At 47.9% G+C, this 22,103-nt stretch overlaps 1 protein-coding gene across 1 annotated transcript in view; it reads right to left on the reverse strand.

Moving 5' to 3' along the window:
- The window catches only part of Alk (Anaplastic lymphoma kinase), a 120,522-nt gene extending 110,243 nt beyond the window's left edge, over positions 1–10,279 (reverse strand). The window contains exon 1 of the mRNA XM_089556813.1: positions 9,091–10,279. Coding sequence (XP_089412939.1) covers positions 9,091–9,496 — 406 coding nt within the window. The 5' untranslated portion in view covers positions 9,497–10,279. The remainder of the gene's footprint in view (positions 1–9,090) is intronic.
- Positions 10,280–22,103: the final 11,824 nt, after the last annotated feature.

Raw genomic sequence — 22,103 nt, forward strand, 5'->3', positions numbered from 1 at the left:
GACATAAGGACAAAACACTTCGTCGCATTTTAGGCTCTATTCTGTCATTTTTTGTTGTTTTTTTTTTAAAGGCGGGGAATGAGGTTTGCAGTGCGAACTGAAAAGTGTTGCCACAAAATCTGGCCCCGTAATTAGGAGAAAATATGGAGTACGAACCCTAAAAGGCTTTCCTGCAATGAAACAAAAAAGTTCACCGGACGTGGTCATTCGTGGTGGTGTCAATTTCAATATCTGCTGCTGTGGTGGTGCGAAATGACAATGCCAGTGGGAGTTTTCATACCTGTAAACAGAGTATTAGATGTGTGTTACGTTCATGTCATTACACTCGCATTAGTGCCGCGAGTAAGATCTACTCAGGCAAAAAAAAAAAAAAACGACAGAATCGTGTTCAGAATACGACAAAATGTTCTGTCGTACTGTCATAACGGCAGAGTTTTCAGACACTTTAAACGGAAAGGCGTAAATAGGGAGTAAGTTGTCTCCTAGAGCACTCCTTTTTATAAAAGCGAATGCGCTAGAAGATAGCTTACTTCTTTTACTCCCATATAGGAGTACTTTTGTTTATAGTGTAGCATTGCTCTCGAGTTCAGTCGGTACGACAAAGGACTGCGTAGTACTACAGAAAATTCTGTTGTTGCTACAAGTTAATATCATCATCATCATCATCATCAGCCTGGCTACGCCCACTGCAGGGCAAAGGCCTCTCCCATGTCTCTCCAATTTACCCTGTCCTTCGGCAGCCGCGGCCACCATATTCCCGCAAATTTCTTAATCTCATCCGCCCATCTAATTTTCTGTGTTTATAGGGATGTACATAGTGAATTCATTTTACCGATTGTGCTGGAGTACTGGCATGCAGCAACCAGTGGCGATGCTCGCGCGAGAAGTGTGAGGTGAGCAGGTGTTAAAGGGGGGGGGGGGGGGGGGGGCGCGGAAGACGACACCAACGCTGTGATTTCACCAGACGTGTCATATACTGCTGTTGGTGCAAAACTGATCGCAGAATGTTGAAATATTCGAAATGTTTCATGGATTACCGGTGCCTATACACGTACGGTCCACCCGCCGAAACACACGAAAGCCGGTATGCAAATATCCCGAAAGAACATGGGTTCATATCGCGTGTATATACAAACGACTTATTGAACCCGCGGCCGCTCAGGTAAACAGCGATCGGTGAAAGCCGCGATGGCATTTCGCACCCCAGGCCATAGAATATCGATCGAGAGTATAGGGAGCCGATAATCGAAACGGCTTGACTCCAGCCACTTGTGGCTTCTCGACGTGTGTGCATATGGAAATCGTTCATATATATTCACGACGCGTCGTCGCTTGCTGCGATGCCAGAGACAACCTATACCTGCTTGCTCATTTGAATTTACAACTCATCCGAGGAGGTTTGAAGCAGCGGCGAGGAAATATCAGATTCCTCCTCCTTCCCCCCCGCCCCCTTTTTTTTTTGTATTCGTTGAGTCAACGCTTTGAGCAACACCGAATCGCAAGTTTCTTCGGGTGCTATTCTTGTTCCTGTATTTGTACATAGTGTATATTGCAGCCCTACCCATATCCTTTCTTACTACCGTTCCGCCCTTTCTTTCCCTCTCCCTATCCTTTTATTCTTGCCAGCCGCAGCTCAGGTGCTTCGGATTTCAATGGCAGATGCCGCGGCCAGCAAAATCTTTTCCTTACATTTTTATTTTTATTAATAAACAGCCACTAACAACAACATTCTCGGATTTGTTAGTAGAGCGTCACGATGAGTCAATTCAATTCACGTACCCATAGTTGCTGCCACCTATAGCTCTGTCGAGGTTAGAGTCTTCGAGAACACTAGGGGCAAGTATCTCATGCATCCGTCATTTTGGAGGTGAACTTTTAGCAGTCTTTCTCTACTCTAAGTTATATACTCTATCAGTGGTGGCACCAAGTAAAGATGTGAACGGCAACACCAATTTACCGGAATTCACAAGCGGTACAATTCCAAATACTCAATAAAAAGTTCGCCGCCGCGGTGGCTCAGCGGCTATGGTGCTCGGCTGCTGACCCAAAAGACGCGGGTTCGATCCCGGCCGCGGCGGCTAGAATTTCTTTGGAGGAGAAATTCTAGAGGCCCGTGTTGCGTGCGATGTCAGTGCACGTTAAAGAACCCCAGGTGGTCTAAATTTACGGAGCCCTCCACTACGGCGTCTCTCATAGCCTTAGTCGCTTTGGGACGTTAAACCCCATAAACCTAACCTAACCTAACCTCAATAAAAAGTTCTTCCCGCTTAGTCAACATCAAAAACTGTCGATGAATGTTTCGCTTTCCTTTCCTAGTCAGCACGGATTGAGTCTAAGAAGTCAAAACGCTACCAGCTAGGTTTTAGCAACTGAGACGTTCTTATAGCTCTAGACTGCAGACGGAAAAGCTGAGCTTTCCTTCTTTCGCATCTTCCTCTTAAGTATAACCTTTTCTACACATCTAGGGCCGCCAACCGGGCTTTGATCGTTCAGACATGACATAAAGCTAAGCCGCTGGAAGAATATTATGCATGCGAATTGTGAATTGCGGCATGCCGGGCGAGTCGTAGATCTTCGTAGTTATATGTTGGTTCAGTTATGTTCAAGCTCGGAAATTGCATATGTGCTCACGCTTGAAAATGAGCATGACAGGTGTTCATACGCTTGAAGGGGTGCAGACAGGTGCTCGTACACTGAAGTGAGGCATGACAGGTGTTCATAAGCTTGAAGGGGAGCATGACTGGAATTGGAAAGCTTGAAGAGGAGCATGACAGGTGTGCATACGCTTGAAGGGGAGCATAACAGGTGTTCATGCGCTTGAAGGGAAGCATGACTGGAGCTGTAAAGGTTAAAGAGGAGCATGACAGGCGTTCATACGCTTGAAGGGGAGCATGACAGGTGCTCGTACGCTGAAGTCGAGCATGACAGGTGTTCATGCGGTTGAAGGTGAGCATGACTGGAGTTGCAAAGCTTGAAGAGGAGCGTGACAGTTGTTCATACGCTTGAATGAAAGCATGACAGGTGTTTGTACCCTTGAAGGGGAGCATGACAGGTGTTTGTAAATTTGAAGGGGAGCACTACCGATGTTTGTAGGCTTGAAGAGGAGCATGACAGGTGTTCATGCGCTTGAAGCGAAGCATGGCATGTGTTTGTATGCTTTAAGGGGAACATGACAAGTGTTCGCGCACTTGAAAAGGAGCCTGACAGGTGTTCGTACTCTTTAAGGGCAGCATGAGAAATGTTCAAACACTTGAAGTGGAATATATCAGCTGTTTGTACGCTTAAAGGGGAATAAAATAGATGTCCATACGCTTGAAGTGCGTGACATGTGTTCATGCGCTTAGAGGGGAGCATAACGGGTGTTCATATTAGCGGTGTTCATATTTCCTACACGTCAGTATTTAGTTACTGGCGGCACGCGTTAGAAGAGGTACAGCTAGTTGGTCACCATTGTGAGCTAGGACCAATATTTTTCAAAGCAGTGATCTCCGCTTACAGCTTTACAAGTCATTCTATCGACCGAGCATTGGATTCCTGTTCAGTGCGTTCATGTTTAAAACAACCACGAAACAAGATCGTCAGTCTATGTTCTAAAGATCAGAAGTCCTGGAGAGAACAGAGGGGAATAAGGAAAGGCAGTGAGGGTTCACGAGCATAATACTTGGTTAAGCTTAGCAAGGCGAATGAAGATACCGAGAGACAAAAAGAACAAAAAATCAATCACTTCGTGCTGATGGGCGGCCAGTGATAAGAGTAATAGTAATAATGACTTAGGGTCCTGAGGGTATAATAAATAAATAAGTAGTGATTATGATAGGCCGGCTTTCTTATACACTGCCAGTCAATCAAGCGAGAGCTTAACTCTGAGCTCAAAGTACAGGCAGTGGTTACTTAACTGCGAAATTAATTACGGAGGCTGCCAGGCTCCCCACGCAGGTGACTGGCAACTAATTGCGGGGGAGTCTGGCCCAGGTTAAGTATCTACGCTCTGACCAGAGGCACCAGAAGTTTTCGCTCGTTAAGCTGACTGCACTTTTCCGCAATTACCGCTCCCCTCGGGCCCAGTGTTCAGGGAGAGTGGCTTCGTTGCAAAGCGGCGCTTAGATGCACCGTTAGCCCATCGAACCCTGTGGGAAATCAGACTCGCGTGACGCACTAACACTGAACGCATTTATGTATGTATGTATGTATGTATGTATGTATGTATGTATGTATGTATGTATGTATGTATGTATGTATGTATGTATGTATGTATGTATGTATGTATGTATGTGCGTATGTACGTATGTATGTATGTATGTATGTATGTATGTATGTATGTATGTATGTATGTATGTATGTATGTATGTATGTATGTATGTATGTATGTATGTATGTATGTATGGTTTGGTGGTTTGGTTTGGTTTATGGGGTTTAACGTCCCAAAGCGACTAAGGCTATGAGAGACGCCGTAGTGAAGGGCTCCGGAAATTTCGACCACCTGGGGTTCTTTAACGTGCACTGACATCGCACAGTACACGGGCCTCTAGAATTTCTCCTCCAAAGAAATTCCAGCCGCCGCGGCCGGGATCGAACCCGCGTCTTTCGGGTCAGCAGCCGAGCACCATAACCGCTGAGCCACCGCGGCGGCGTATGTATGTATGTATGTATGTATGTATGTATGTATGTATGTATGTATGTATGTATGTATGTATGTATGTACGTATGTACGTATGTACAGTCAGGCCGGAATGAAACGCGAACACGCATATGTCATACATTTCTGCTTTGCAGCGAGATATTCCTTTACAACCTATTTTCAATTATGCATTTCAGTAGGCCCTTTACCCAGACACATGAATCAGGCTAGTTGTCCACTTCAGCTGAAAGTAGGCAGGTAAAATATTTTAAGGCGGAAGCCTTTAATGCCTCGTCGTTGTAAGCAGGAGTTGTCTACAGAAAATGTCACGCTTTTCAATTGGTCGAAATGCTCGTGGCGTCACAGTGCGCGAATTTCAAATGGGGCCAATTTTACTTTGCCTAGTAACCATGCAACCAATCAAAGGGATCGTATAGTGATGCTCCAACTAAGTTGGACTGAGTTTAGTTAATTGCTTAATTAATCAATTAGCCTAATTAAGATAGAGGAGAATGAAGAGGTCAGAAGAAAGAGGAAAATAAAAGACGCGCGCCGCAGCGACAACAGCGTCCGCGGTAGGAGACGCTGCTGAAAAAAACAGATAAGTACGAAGCCGCGTTCGCTCCACCACCACGCACTTCCCCACTCAGTTCGACGTTGCTCGTTTCATATACGTTGTGTCGAACATCCTAGACAGTTCCAACAATTGACAGGTGAATGACAGAACACGATGGATAGAAATACAATAATAAAAATATGAAATAGCCTAATTAACCTTTCTAGTTAGACCGCATAAATCAATAAAACCGAGAACGAAATTGGTCGAGTTGGGGAATCGAACCAGGGTCTCCGGAGTGCGATACGAGCACGCTAGCCACTGCGTAATGCCAGCTGAATGGTTTGGAATGAACAAAGGCGCGTCTAGCTAATACGGCGTCTTCGTTCACTCCCATCTTCCCCCTTTCCCTTACGGCGAGGTGCAGGTGTCCACCCAGATATGCGAGAGAGATACATTTCCTTTCCTCAAAAAATAAATTTACCGTCCAGCAAGGCGTACAGCCGAATTGGCGATGGCGTTCTGTGGACTTCCTGCCAGCGTTGCAAGACGCTGTCGCGTTCCACTCTTACAGGCGAAGCTTAACATGTTAACCACACATCAGTAACACACGCAGACAGCCAATGGACGCGTCATTCGCTGGCAGCACTTCAATCATTCACAACCCCATTCGTGACAGAATGCTGTACTAAGGCTTTCGCCTTGCACCACTTTAGTCGCCAAAGTGACTCCTAAATTTTTTTTGTTTTCTTGACATGCTCTGTTCGCGTTTCATTCCGGCCTGACTGTACGTATGTATGTATGTATGTATGTATGTATGTATGTATGTATGTATGTATGTATGTATGTATGTATGTATGTATGTATGTATGTATGTATGTATGTACGTATGCATGTATGTACGTATGTATGCATGTATGTGTATGTATGCGTGTATGTGCGTATGTGTGTATGTGTGTATGTATGTATGTATGTATGTATGTATGTATGTATGTATGTATGTATGTATGTATGTATGTGTGTACGTACGTAAGTACGTACGTATGTATGTATGTATGCATGCATGCATGTATGTATGTATGTATGTATGTATGTATGTGTACGCACGTACAGTCTTTGTCAAAAGTAACCAGGCTGCACGTTTTTCTTCTCAAGCCTGTTTCACATGCAAGCGAAAATGTTAGCGAATCCTGTCGCCGCGGCGGAAAAACCTGTTTTGAGTCGTCGCTGCGACGAGCGGCGAGGTTTCAACAAGTTGAAAATTTTCGCTGCGACGCGCCGCTCAATCGCTCAGTCGCTTGCATGTGAACCGGCCTTCAGTCGTATATTAAAGCTATTATGCCAGCCCTCAAGCTCTAAATCTCTGTATGGTAAGAAGAACTCCTGTTCTCACCTTCAAATAACTTTTGATCTTTAGGAAAGCCGTAAGGGCTCTGTTATACGAATGAGAAGCAAACCACGCAGCCTGGTTACTTTTGACAAAGGCTGTTCGCTTGTGTGTAATAGTATGTACGTTTGTATGTAGCACATGCTTGTGGCCACTCAGTGCAGTCTTGAAGAAATCAAAGCAATATAGACAGCAATCTTCCTCTGTATTTCTTAACAAGTAAGAGTAAAAGCCGCCTTCGGAAGAATCTAGATGTAGGGAACAAGCATACATTTAGTAAAGGTGCAATCGATATTTAAAGGGAACATCTTGCTGTAGCATACAGCCGCGATCATTACTCGCTATATATATATAAGGGAAATGCACTTATTGTGCCCCTGTCTTTTTTTCTGATAGTTTTGCTCTAGACGAACGAATGCACTTCATCATGATTCTTAATGGGCGATAAAAAATAACAAAAAACGCAAATTTTGCTCCTCAGTGCAAAGCAAGCGTACAGTTTCGCGCTGCTCGTACTCCCTCACTTCAGTCGCGTGCTGCCCGCCACGCCGCCTCCCTGCGTTCGGTAATCGAAGTTTTACCCGAGAATTACGTCGTCCGATCGCGCACGCGCATCCCATAGAAACTCTCGGCAAGGGGGTCTGATTTATAAACTCCAGTCGTTTTCACAATCGCAAACGCGGCAACTCCGCCGCCACGCTATACATCCTCGGGGGAAATGGTGCTGCGTTCGCTTATAATGAAGATAGAGGGGAAGAAGAAGCCGGGAGATGGAAAGGGGACCTCGTGGTTGTCATAGAACCGAAGAATCGATTTGCTCCCGCCGTGCGTTCGTCTTTTTTTTTCTTTCTCTCTCTCTCACAGATCCATATACACGGATGGTGGGGGGGGGGGGGGGGGGAGGATTGGAAGATCTCCGGGAGCAACCGTTGATTGAGGTGCGCTGGTTTTTGCGGGCCGCTAATTAACGAGACAGACAACCCAGCATCCGCGCGGCAAGGTATTCGCTGGCTTCGGTGTCGAGGAGAAGGGTGCTCTTTGATCGTTAGTTTCGGTGACTCGAACAGCCAGCCAGCCAGTCAGCCTGCCTCCCAATCATCCGTGGCTTCCGAAGGTTGTGTCGAGTCAGCTAGACGGCAGGAGCGACTCGATCGAATGGTGTTGATCGCGCCTCGTCGGAAATGAACGTGTTCCGAGAGAAGGCTACTGGAGAAACTTGCCGACTCAGCGTATGCCGGCTCGACAATGCGTGAAGACAACGGCGAATGATGTCGTGACAGGATATGGGGATGGCTTTTTTGTTTGCCCGTATCGAGCCTTCGCCGTCCACACCTTCTTTAGACGCCCAGAAAAGCGGGCTTTCATCTTTTGTATAGTCGGATTCGCACAGTAGACAGACGGGTGGGCGATTTCTATTCAGCGGCGCGGGAATAGAGCTCTGCTATGACAGATTCATCAGTGGAGTGCTTTTGTGCTAATGAAAACCAGCCGTCTTGATATCGAGGCATATGCCGAAAGTTTTGTAACGAATAGAGCGCAACTGATCACGTCACTAAAGGGAGGAATGGGAGATGTGCAGAGAACCGGTATATCCCGCAACGGATGAGATAACCTGTTGCTAGAACACATCTTGTTTCATGCTTTCTGTGAGACTCTTTAGGCGGCCTTTAAGTTTTTGTTTGATTGTCTATCTTCGAGATAACTCTCTTTCAACCCTCTGGCATGGCGCTGCATACGAATTATACGTATTCATAGTGGAATTTCGCGCTTAAATTATACCTTGTGGCTATGTGTCTAACATCCCACGAGTTAATGAGACTATCACTCGCGATTCCACCACGTTAAACGACCTCCATTTTGAAGTCAGAAGTAATCAATCAGATTGAGGACCACACGATACCCCGTGACAACAAAATTCGCAGTATAACTCGTCTATTTGTTCCAGCAACTAGCAAAAAACTCAATCACCTCCCTCCAACGTAACAGTCGGCGTTCTTAAGAGTATAAGTATTAATAGTTATCACCTCTGCAAGACCGTGGGTTGTCACTAGGAATAGCAGAACACAGCTGGAAGAAAACCTATGTAGCTAGCCATTAACAGCTGTGTCAAGACCTATTTTTTTCGTAATTGTTCCTTAAGAGACAGCCGCCGCCCGTTAGAAAGCCTCACTGAAAAAACTCGCATCGCTGATTGCTTTAACAAGCATGGGGCAACCTGCCAGCTCCCCCACCATCATTTGATACAATGAGTTGATCGTCACTTTGATGCGCACCAAGCAAGACTGTGTGGGTGATCAGATTCATTACTTTTTCGCAGTCCTCTCCCCAGCGGACCTTTTTAAATAAAGTGCGACAGACAAGAGCATGCTGCCAGACAAATTTCATGAAAAACCCCGTTGGAAAACTCTCGTAAGTAAGAAATAACCGAAGCACTGTGTGGTGAAGAAAGCCGCAGTCGTAAATCTTTGTGTTTGTCTACAATCAAACACAAAGCATTCGAGTAAAAGGCGACAAACAGTGACGCCATACCTGACACGTTTCGTGACGAGTCCGCCGCCGGCGAGGACACCTGAAGCACAGTGGGCGGTCCCTTTGGACGGCTCGCGGCTTGGGTAGAATCACTCGCGTTCCCCGCCGGAGTGGCAAGCGCGAATCCAGCGTTCCACGTCCAGGCACACGCTTCCTCGAAGTCACATCGCAGTCCAGCTGCACCAGCGGCCAGCAAAGTCGGCGCCGACGTGGTCGTCGTCGTCGTCGTGGTGGTCGTCGTTATCCGAAACTGGCGCGCCGGGTAGTGCGGCGGGTCCTGCGCCACTGCGAAGTCCACCAGCGCGGCAAAGAACACCGACGTCGTCGCTAGGCCTACCAGAAGGAGCGGGGACGGCTTCGACCGTCGCGGAGGCCGTCCCCGCTGAACCGATCTCGTCGTCAACATGTTTGTCCGTATCAGTTGCGTGGACGGCTGTCGTCGCGGTCTCCGAGTAGCCCGTAGAATGTCCAGCAGATTGCTGGACTGTCCTCACAACGCTGCCAGGTCTATGAAGACACGTACTCCCTCGTTCAGCGCAGCGGACCGAATGGCGGGAGGGGGCAGATGTGGCCCGGGTCGGTTCTCGTTCACCTTTAGGACAATCCGGCGTTGAACGAATCTATTCGCCGCAGCGCTGCCGAGGGGTGGCCCTGCGCTGAGCGGCTGACCATGATGGCGGCCACGGCGGATGCCGGCGAGGCGCAAAGCAAAAGAGGCGGTCTCCTGCGCTTCTCTCTACCGATGCCCGCTGCCGTCGCGCCGGCGTCGCCGAAGTCGTCGTCGGCGTCACAGCTTCTCTCACGGAGAAGGAAAGAGGAGGGGACGAAGCTGGAGCCGATTTCTTTCTCCTGCTTTCTCTCCGTCTCTTTTTACTGTGGAGGAGAGAATGAGAGCTTAGAACTATGGGTGAGCGAAGCAGGGGGCGAGCCTGAAAGCCAAGGGCTACGACCGGGGTGAGGGCTTTCGAACTCGCTCACCACACTGCTCTCGCTGCACTGGCGACACAACGGGAAGAAGGCATCAATCGGGAGAGCTCGGGGTGGATGGCGATCAGGAGGAGGAGAGTTGGTCGCGCTGCAGCCCCCACTCGGCGCACCTTTAGAGCGAGCGTGGCACACGCACGCGCGCACGCTCCTCACGGCTTGAAGCAAGCTGAGAGTCAAGAGGAAAGCTGCTGCTCGCCGCCGTTCCTGCTGCCGCTTTCTGCTGATGCTGCTGCTGCCCCCTGGGTCCTCCCTGGCGGCTCAGACCAGCAGCCGTTTCTTCCCCTCCTCCCCGTCCTCCTCCTCCTCCTTCAAAGAGCGTGCATTTCCTTCTCTCTCACGAAGCCCTCTCTTTATACCCCGCCACTTTTCCTTTTCCCCCGTCTTCATTTTGCAATTTCTTTTATGCGCTTTGGTAGCAGCAGGACCGCTCCACTGAATAGAGGGCCCACAAAGAGCCGGAGAGAAGGTTTCAAAGGCGCCGCTGCGGAGAGACCCGTGTTCTCTTTCTTTCTCTTTGCGCCCCATCCTTGCCTCGCTCCTCTCTCACCTCCTTTCTCTCGTATAGCCTTCTCCAGCCGGAAAGAAGAGGACAGGAGAGAGAGCGCGAAGCTGATGACGTCACGGAAGCCGGCGCGGCAGGCATGCGCGCGCGCGCGCGCAGTGTGACGGGGTGGAAAGACGTGGAATGGAAGAGAAGGGGTCGGCTCCGGAGGCAGGCGGCGGGATGCGGAAGATGCGGGGAGTGATGGAGGTGCCGGTGGAGAGAGAGAGAGAGGTGCGTGTGGAAGATGGCGTTGGCCCGGCGACGGCTATGGCGCCCCTGGTCGCCGTTGGCGACGCGCGGTTCCTTGGCGCGGCACCGTTTGAACGCGGTCCGCTGTCGCTGCGCGGGCACCGAGCGCCCCGGGCTGTTATTCTCTGAGAGAGGCTTCGGGTCTCGCCCCGCTCCCTCTTCCCACCGTCGGTCCAAGCCGGCGGCGTTGGCGTCGCGATCGGGCTTGTTGCGAGGCGCGTCGCGCTCTTGTGGCGATGATTTGTTGTCGCTCGCGACACGTGGACGGACGTGGCCGATTTGGCTCCCTGGAGGGCGCTGCTAAAATTAGGCTTCTTTGGGAGGTCGCGGTAATGCGGTGTATGTGTGTGTTTGTCGCCCTATTCTTGAGCATGTGAGCATATGCTGGAGCGTAACTGAAAGGGTGCGTAACTGCAATAACTGTAATAATAGCGATTATTCTAGTTGATTGCCAGCGCGTGTCCCGTCATTCCCGCTGTCGTTGAACCTTTAATACCACCTTTGCTTTGAATCGTTACCAGTCCTTGTTTTCTATCTTAGTGTGTGTGTGTGCGTGTGCGTGTGTGCGTGTGTGCGTGTGTGCGTGTGTGTGTGTGTGTGTGTGTGTGTGTGTGTGTGTGTGTGTGTGTGTGTGTGTGTGTGTGTGTGTGTGTGTGTGTCAGAGAGAGAGAGACACACAATCTTAATCGAGCAAGGCATGATTCGACAAGGCTGGAGTTAAGCATCCCTAAACCGTCCTTGTCAGCAACTACTTAATCTGTTGTGGCCTACACTCGCTCCACGGCCGCAAACATCGAAGCTTGCCTGGGACGCTGGTGTCAATAGCAGCTAGCGCGTGTTATGGTAGTTGCATCTCAGGTATGTCTAACAACATTATAGTCTTGACATAAGGTGCTCTGGACGTAGTTTTCATTGCACTTTTTGTTATTAATGCGAAAGCATTACTTAACTATGTCGACGATTTGGTGTACGCAATACGTGTCGGCAGCGATTTCTCCGTTCGTGCGAGATTTAAGCGAAAAATAATGATTACGTGTGATAGAGGACGATTTGAGGATGATGCTCGTCAATATTTGGTCGATGTGGAGTAATTAATTAATTAATTTGAGCCATAAATGTCGCTTGGACGTCAAAATAGTATCGGACGTCGATATAGTGCGTGTACGTAAAAACAGTACTAGATGTTAAAATTGCTGGAAAAAAAACGCAGCCGCGTAACAGAGGATGATAAAATGTCCCTGTACGCCAAATTTGATTGATATGGAGTAAATAATTAATTAGAGACCAAAAGGTCATTTAGACGTCAAAATAACCTCGGACGTGCATATAGTACGAGGAAGTGAAAATAGCGGTAGATGACAAAACTGGAAGAAGTAAAAAGAGAGGCCAACAGTCTAAAGTGACGCAAATAAAAATGCTTTGGCATTCTCCTAATGCGAATCGCCGCAGTTATTTCTAACGTTTTTTTGATGGTGTTATTTTGCATCCCCGCGCACAGGCAGTATCTCTCGTAATGTCAGGCTATTACTCTTACGCAACATTTCGCTATATTACAAACTGCAATGGCAGATCTTTCTTTAGCAATCGCAAGCTTTCCTTTACCCCGCACGATATTTCCTGATTTCTTGCAAGAATTCTCCATCTTTAACTCACTGTCACGACTTTATATTTCCGATTGCTTGAAGAATTTCCTTGTACCGGCATGAAAACGATTAGAAATCAATTTGCTTTCTCGACTTTAACTGTCACAGTACGCCCAGCTGCGCCTTTCGGCTGTTCGAGTTCATCAAAATTCCTTGCCTTGTTATCTGATGGGCTTCTCATATTACCTTTCCTGAAATCTCTGCATTCCATGAATGTTGCAGCCAAGTATTTCATGCGAACGCTCCCTGCCCTGGCGCTATTGTTACCCTAGACGACGGCTGTTATTTTTTGCACAACCCCTTACGTTTGCACAACATTCCTCCATCGCTTAACGACACCGTGTGCGAGCCGATATTCAGCGAATTTTTCCGGAAAAAAATATTCGCTTTTTTTTTTTTACGAACGCAAGTTTTTCAACCGTAACGCTTCCTGAATCCTCTCAGTTGTGAAGGATGGAAAGTGAGAGTCCGGATCGAGGCTGGATTTTCAGCGCAGGAACATCAAGATAACAGGTCTTTACCGAGATAAAGAGAGGAAATAAATCGAACAAAACCCTTTTCGATCTCAATCTAATTGTAGTAAGGCGAGGGATTTGCCGGTTTCTTTGAGGGCGTGCCTTCTCCACGACCGAGAGAAAGAGAGAAAGAGAGATGAAAGAAGAGGGAACTGAAGCTTACTGAAAAAAAATAAAAATAAATAATGAACAGGCATTCCGTCAGCCCGGAGTCAGGATACCGTTCTTCTACTTCTGCTTCTTCGTCCAAACGTTAGCCTTCGAGTGATTCGAAACCGGCAGCTTTTAGCGGCATCCAATTCGCATCCCCTCTTCGCGAAGCGTACACTATATATGTACTTATACTGAACCCTTCAGTCCCGCCAACCTAATAATGTCGGGAAAAGCAGAGCCTTCACATCGACGAAGAGGGGAAAATTCCACGAGGTTTTGCTTTATAAAGGCCCTAGCGACGCATCAAGTCTTCCTCGGTAGCAATGTTGGTTTTACAGTTTTCCCTCCCCTTTCTTATTTCTTTCTTTTGTGTCCCAAATTTTCTTTTAACGTCTTCGCATGTCTGTTTGCTCTTTATCTCTTGACTAACAGACTAATACGTCGGCGGGAAATAAAGGGAAGGTAACCTGCCTTTGCAACGTAAGCGTACTTATAAGGCAGGACGGGTTTTTCTTCCAACTCCACGTCCCATATAGGCCTCTTGTCATATCTGTACGCAATTTCGAGGTGTATTCCATTGTTTTTTTTAGCTGGTTGCTGCTCGATTGGACCTTTGTCGGTACCACTTCGTCATCTGCCAGCCGAAGTCCACCGCAGTATAGTTTGTTGAGCTTGTTAGACAGACAGACGGACGGATGGACGGACGGAGAGATAGACAGACAGATGGACAGAGAGACAGGCATGCATATGAAGGAAGGCAACAGTCACCGAAACCAAGAAGCATGGGGACTGTTTCTATCTTCTTTTCATTTATGATGTTGATCACTGGGAAATTAATAGTACAGTTATTTTATCGCTGAAATACAATAGATTAGAAATTAGAAGAAAAAAACACTTGCCGCCGGTGAGATCCGAACAAAGACCGCCGACCGACCGACCGACCGACCGAGAAGCTACCACTACGGTCGTGTAGTAGTTCGCGGTTCCTGAGATACTGAGAAAGCCCGCTAACTGACGTCAAGTCTCTCCGGTGCTGGACCTTATTAATCCTCGCCGCGAAGCTCGCAGCAGAAGGTGAGTGCCCCAGGAGAATTCCCGTCGTGCTCGCTTTTGTACATCGGCTTTTTTTTTTTTAATTTTGTCCCCATTTGACCTCGAAGTGGTCGCTGCTTGCCTCGACAACACATTTGAAGCGGGGACATCGGCCCTATCTCGAATCTTATCGGCGGCGTCAAGGCTGTTAGACGCAAGAACATCCGTTGATTACCGATCTCCATTCTCTTCTCACTAAACCGCGCTGGCACGTCTTCGTCTTTTATATCTCTCTCATTACAACGAATTTGAAGGGGCCCGGCGATTACTTCGTTATAGCCCGTGTTGACCGAGCTTCCAAGGGGATCGTCGTTCCTTCGTTATATCCATTATTTCGTTATAACGAGGTTCGACTGCATGCCTAGTTTGCCTTCGGGTCACCCTGTAGTTTGATGATGCCAGATTTTTTTTTTTTTTTGCGCAAGGGCATCTATAACCATAGAGTGCCACGCCCGATAATTTCTTGTAGCATTCCTCCGCTTCCGAAACCCTCTTCATTCACAGGCACGCTGCGTGTCCAGCGAGCATATGTTCTGAGGCGACACCGTCGAACCGCTCGAGCGTATGCAACCGCCTCCGCTGTGTCCAGAAAATAAAAATAAAAACAAAGCCGAGAGAACGCGGCGACAAGGACGAAGACATAATCCGGCTACACGGGGCACGGTATACACAGCGGACGGTCGCTTGCCGACATCGAGGGTATAATATATAATCGCGCTCCGAATGATCGGGCGCTCACTTTTATGGCGCCTTATCTGGGAGAAGATCCTTTTTATGAGCTCCTTTATGTCTTTTTTTTATTTTCGGGGAGTTTCTAGCTCCGCCGGTGTGGTTCGCATTGAGAGGAACAACGTAAGGACGAACGAGCCGACGAGAAAGAAAGGGGATTCAAGCGAAAAAAGGCTGGTACAAGGAAGAGGCGTAGGAAGGGGGGGGGGGGGAGAGGGTGGAAAGGCAGAGCGTTTTCTTCCTGGGCAAACATTATATGACCGTCCAGCGTGCCGGCTCAAAGGGAATGATTAACGGCAAGACGACCGCTTCTACGGAGGCACAGTGTACGTTCGTATGTGCATGTCTGTCTGTGCGTGTCTCTAGTTGGTGCTGTCTTGAACGAGAGTACATACGTCGCCCGGGATCTGAGGGCGCTATGCCGTGAATGTGTGTGCTTGTAGCCGACGTAAGGGGTGGAATAGGGGGAGGGAAGGGTCTCTGTTTCTTAAGACGAGCGTGCGTGTTGCTTTTCGGGCCCGAAATCGACGACGACGAAGAGGAAATCGATTTAAGCCGGGGGTCCCAGGCAGTAGCAGCAATTGCAGCAGTAGCAACAGCAGCCGGCGGCGGAGGAGCTCGCCGGCCGCTTAATGCTCCAACGGTGGCGGCGAGGCGCTTAAGCGTGAAAGCACACACAGGCGCAGGCTCGCTTTAATGGACACACCAGCCGCTCTGAAAGCCGCTGCCCACGTTCCTCCTGTTAATCATGCGATATACTGGGGTCATTTTCTTCGAGAAAAACGCGGTGCGCATGTTCTTTTCGCCTTTTTATTTCAAGGGGGGGGGGGGGGGGGGGGGGGGCTGCGCTGTTTGTGCGTGTGAGTGTGTGCGTTTTTATCCCTGCCTTTATGCCGCACGCTACACCAGCGCCACTGGCTCCTGTGTTTGTCTTTCCGCAACCCCGCCAGCTGTGAGTTTCATTTTGTTGACACTTCACTCATCCGCACGGGAGGCGGTGCGCGAGGGAGCTTTTCGACACTTTCGCCTTGGAAGTTCTTTTGTTATTTATTTACAGGTTTACTTTCGTAATTTTAATTCGTTTCTTTCATTTATTTTTTTTAGAAAAAAGAAACCACAACAGCTTTATGTAAGGCTCCAACAGGAGCGTTTAAGGGTAGAGTAAATGATGATGATGAAAGGGCCCTTCTTCGTTTGTTTTCGCCGCTAGGAGTGTACACGTTTCGTTTTGTGTAACGAAAACCGTCCGGCCACACTGAGCTATTCGTGTAGGGCGTTTTTTTTTTTTTTTTTTTGAGCCTGGGTGCGCCACTGTATGATGCACGTATTGTGAACGGTGATTCGGAACGCTTGCTTCGATGTGCAGAATCGGCGGTTCGAGCACATTGCAGGTTGTTCAGAGAAGAAAAACCGTGTAACTTTTGATGTATAAAAAAAAAACGTAAAAAACACAGAGCAGACGAAAACGGAAACAGAAACGATCCCGAGAGACGGGGTGAGGTGCAAGAACCGAAAGGCTCGGCTGCTTGTCAAAGGTGGCAGGGCGTTGTTAGAAACACTTGCAAGGACTTCTTTGCTTTTCTTTTCTTTCACCATTCCTATCCCTGTCATTTCTTTCTTTCTCATCTCATTCGCGTAAGGGCTCCACGGCACGCTTGAATTTCGCTTTCCCAGCAGCGCGTATACTTACCAGCAGTTCCTTTTCAGCTGGCCGCCTTAGCACAGCCGAGGCAGAGGTGGACGGCCCCGTATTTCAGCTTCTGGCATAAAACGGCTCACTGTGGAGTCTCATTAAAAAATGGTGATACGTATAAAGAAAGAAGTAAGGAAGAAAAGGAAGGAGGAAGGAAAGAAGAAAAATAAAAAGAAGGAAGGACGGAAAGAGAGAATAAAACAGGAAGGAAAGAGAAAGAATAAAAGAAAGAGGGAAGACTGAAAAAAAAGAAGGAAAGAAATAGAAAGTAAAGAAAGGAAAGAAAGAAGCGACGGAAAAGAAGAAAAGAAAGGAGGAGGAAACAAGGAAGGAAGGAAAGAAAGGAAAAGAAAGAGGTAAAGGAAGATGGAAAGAGAGAATGGAGGAATGAAAGAAAGAAAGAAAGAAAGAAAGGAGGAAGGAAGGAAATAAAGAAGGAAGGAAAGAGAAAGAAAGAAAGAAAGAGAAAGAAAGAAAGAAAGGAAGAGAGAAAGAAGGAAATAGAAAGAAAGAATGAAGGAAGGAAAGAGAAAGAAGAAAAGAAAGAGGGAAGGCAGAAAAAAGAAGGAAAGAAAAAGAAAAAAAGGAAGGAAAGAAAGAAGCAACGAATGAGAAAGAATAAAAGAAAGGAAAAAGAAGGAAATAAAGGAACAAAGAAGGAAGAAAAGAAAGGAGGAGGAAAGAAGGAAACAAAGATGGGAAGAAAGAAGGAAGGAAGGAAGAGTGAGAAAGATAAAAGGAAAGAAAGAGAAAAAAGAAAGAATTAAAGAAAGGAAGAATTAAAGAAAGAAAGAATTAAAGACAGAAGGAAGGGAAGAAGGAAAGAATTAAAGACAGAAGGAAGGGAAGAAGGAAAGATTTAAAGACAGAAGGAAGGGAAGAATTAAATATAGAAAGAAGGAAAGAATTGAAGACAGAAGGAAGGGAAGTAGGAAAGAATTAAAGACAGAAAGAAGGAAAGAATTAAAGACAGAAAGAAGGAAAGAATTAAAGACAGCAAGAAGGAAAGAAAGAAGCGAGCGTATATGTCATGCCTCAAACGCACTCCGGCACGCCAAGGCACGTGTCTGTACCCCTGAACTTTAGCGGTTGCTCCGCGCCCGATTTCGGAAACCGCCATGCGAAGGCGCGCGGCGGAGAATAATGCGTTTCACGCGAACTGTGGCATATAGCCGAGGAGCACGCAAATTCAATAACTCGTCCTTTTTTTTCCCGCTCCGGGGGAGGAATATTCGCGGCGCGTCCATGGCCGCCGCAACCGAGTTGGAAGATTCGACGCTGGATGGTATACATCACGCGCTCCTTATATGCCGTCCTTTCGAGCTTTCACTCGGAGAGAGGGCGGACGAAACGTGAGGAAAGAATAGGAGGAAGGAAAGCAGGAGGGGACGAAGAAATAAGCGGAATGAAAGAGAGAGAAAAAGAGGATAGTAGCAGAGAAGGAATGAACGAGTGAAAAAGATGGAAATGAAGAAGGGACAGAAGGAGGTATAAAGCAATAAAAATGAAAAAAAAATGCACAGGTGATCATAGGACGTCATGCGACAAATCTGCGTCAGCAGTATTGGTTGTACTTACATTTCGCTTTTGCATTCCGAGTCAGACTTCGGCGTCGCTGCTTCATCCCGTTGCTGCTGGGGCTTCCGTTCGGTGGAAGCATCACACACACACACACACACACACACACACACACACACACACACACACACACACACACACACACACGCACACACACACACACACACACACACACACACACACACACACACACACACACACACACACACACACACACACACACACACACACACACACACACACACACACACACACACACACACACACACACACACACACACACACACACACACACACACACACACACACACACACACACACACACACACACACACACACACACACACACACACACACACACACACACACACACACACACACACACACACACACACACACACACACACACACACACACACACACACACACACACACACACACACACACACACACACACACACACACACACACACACACCACACAACACGCACGCACGCACGCACGCACGCACGCACACACAAAACACGCACACACACACACAAAACACGCACACGTTCACGCAGACACATGAACGCACGCACACATCCGCACACACACGCACACCCTCACGTACGCACGCACGCACACGCAGACACATGCACGCACGCACACAGACAGGGCAGCCGCGGTGGCTCAGTGGTTATAGCACTCTGCTGCTGACCCGAAAGACGCGGGTTCGATCGTGGCCGCGGCGGTCGAATTTCGATGGAGGCGAAATTCGAGAGACCCGTGTACTGTGCGATGTAAGCGCACGTTAAAGAACCCCAGGTGGTCGAAATTTCCGGAGCCCTCCACTACGGCGTCTCTCATAGCCTGAGTCGCTTTCGGACGTTAAATCCCAATAAACCAATGAACCAACGAAGCACACGAACAGACGCACGCACGCGCACACGCGCACGCATACACATACGCACACACACCACCGACAGAGGCTGCGGTTTCTTCGCTGAAAGAGGACTTACTGTTAGCGCAGTAAAACGAGATAGAAGGAGAAAGAAAACGAAAGAAATGAAGCGGAAGAAAGATATCGCGACTGAAATTAAAGTTACGCTATGGATGGGAAAGAAAGAAATACACTATAACCTCGATATAACGAAACGATTGATAAGAAAACAATGGATATAACGAAGGAATTACGATTCCCGTTGTAAGCTCGATCAGCGCGGGCTATAACGAAGATGCGGCTATAACGAGGTGATAGCTGGGCTCCTTCAACTTCGTTATAACGAAGTTCTACTGTAAACAGAGATAGGAAGACGGAAAAGAAGAAGGAAACAGGGAGAAAGAAAGAAGAAAGAAAGAGGAAAAAAGGAAGGAAGAAGGAGCGAAAGAAAGATATAAAGAAGGAAAGATGGATAAGAAGAAAGCTAGAAAGAAGAAGGGAAGTAAAGAAGTATGAAAGAAAGACAGAAAGAGAAAACAAAGACAGTTTCGGGCTCGTCAGAAAACTGATCTAGCCGGTAACCAGACTGAGGCCCGTAAGAGGAGGAGGCAGCAGCGAAAGAGAAGAAAACAGGGTGTGAGTAAATGGGTGGACGCACACGACAGCAACTCTACAAAGCGCCAATGCAGCCCTGGTTCCATGTGGCTGCGCTCTTTTCTAGCGAACTGTCTCGTTAGCGTTACACAGCAGCGCGCTATGGCCTCGTTATAGAAACCGAAGGTAAAGGCTGCGCCTCATGTGTCGAGTAGCCGGGCGTTTCAGCTTACGCGCACACGTGGCAGCAAAGAGAAACACATTTCGTTCTTCTGTCGGTGCCGGAGTGTATAGGGATGAATGGAAAGGAAGTCGCTGGCATCTCCTTGATTACTCTTCTGAAAGGACTGCTTGATCACTAAATCTGGCTCCTCCTTGAATGTCATTTTTTTCTCGACTGTATACGAACCGATTGATTGCTTGCTGACAGGCTGATTTACTGATTAATTGATTCACTGGTTCAACTGATTATGTCAGTGAGTGTTTATGTGAGTGAGTGAATAAGTAATGAGTGAGTTAACGAATGAGTGATTACGTGACTGGGTCAGTGAGTGAATGACGGGCTGTGTGGGAAAGTGAATGATGAGTGATCGTTATGAGTGAGTGAGGCAATGTGAGTGAGTGAGTGAGTGAGTGAGTGAGTGAGTGAGTGAGTGAGTGAGTGAGTGAGTGAGTGAGTGAGTGAGCGAGCGAGTGAGTGAGTGAGTGAGTGAATGGGTGGGTGGGTGAGTGAGTGAGTGAGTGGGTGAGTGAGTGAATGGGTGGGTGGGTGAGTGGGTGAGTGAGTGAGTGAGTGAATGGGTGGGTGAGTGGGTGAGTGAGTGAATGGGTGGGTGGGTGAGTGAGTGAGTGAGTGGGTGAGTGAGTGAATGGGTGGGTGGGTGAGTGGGTGAGTGAGTGAGTGAGTGAATGGGTGGGTGAGTGGGTGAGTGAGTGAGTGAGTGAGTGAGTGAGTGAGTGAGTGAGTGAGTGAGTGAGTGAGTGAGTGAGTGAGTGCGGTGAGGGGTGCGCAGTATTGTGTCGAATACCCGGGCTTTTTAAATTGCTTCAGAATCCCAGTATGCGGAGGTTTTCACAATTTGCCTTGTTCATCGCCCTGCGAAAATCCCGGCCGGCATCGATTCCTTGCCCCTGGGATTATGAGCCGAACGCATTTAGCACGCCTTTTGCATTAAATTAGAACAGGTGCTCACTGCGACGGCGCTGTAGTGTGGTAGGCGTGGGCTTAGTTACAAAACACGCAACTTGTATATTTATTTATTTGTTGAAATACTCTAAAGGCTGTCCGGGGAGGGTATTACATATTGGCAACAGGAACAGGCACTTTTGTCGGGCGTTTTTGGTGCTTGTATGTAGTGTGTTCTGCCAAAATACAATTTGGGGCTGTGTCAAAGTCTTTAGGCGCAGAGTCCTGTGCTGTATTTGAACGCTTTCATGTTTAAGCGCCTCTGTCTAGATCCATCACGAAGTCACTGTTCTCCTGATAAGGACGGACAGGTTGACCCTTCGTAGTTCGCCTCCACTTGCATGATTTCTATATCCGGTTGTGTTTTTGCCGGAAGTACCGAGTGTTTCCTCACCACAGCCGAAACTTTTGCACGTGTTTCTCCATGTCCGGCATCACACCACTTGGGCTTGCCAGCAAATATACGAGCTAACCATAATAGAAAACCCGAGTGCGGAACAGTTGGAGAGGATGCTATCCAGCGACATCCTGAAAGTCCAACACGGACTAGTAAGACGTGCACGCAGGGCAGCTACCCTCAGCGGAGCCATGGACTAGGGGAGCCGACCCCGAAGAGAAGGAAGACTCCATCTGAAGCCACAAAAAAATATTGTGAGATAGAGCAAATAAACGTTTTACACCACCACCACCAGGCGGGCAAATCAAGCACGAGGTTTATCCAGAAGAATCTGCGCTTTGTGATCGGAGTGTGTGCTTACTGCATGGACCCGTCAAGGCTGCCCAAGCAGCACCGGATTACCTGTGCTAAAGCAATTCTAAGTATTAAAAAAAAAGCTCGAAAATCAAGCTGAACTTTGTACAGTTTTTATATGCCGCTCATCCGATGCCCCTTTCTTCTTTTGGTGTTTCGGCTGCCTAGTATTAGTCTCGACTTACACCCTAAACCGAAAGGTTTAAAACGGGACAAACTACAGCATTTACTCCTGGCGGCGGGGGGAGAAAAAGAGGGGTAACTGCTGCTGATGACCGCTGTGCAGTTAATCTTTGAGGGAGTCTTGGTTAGCCTCTCAGTGCCTTGTCGTTGTGACGTAGTGACTCCGCAGAACTACCCCTTGCTTTCATTTTACT

Source organism: Amblyomma mixtum, chromosome 8 (assembly GCF_055824585.1).
Source record: "Amblyomma mixtum isolate Tamu chromosome 8, ASM5582458v1, whole genome shotgun sequence".
NCBI classification, from domain to species: Eukaryota; Metazoa; Arthropoda; class Arachnida; order Ixodida; family Ixodidae; genus Amblyomma; species Amblyomma mixtum.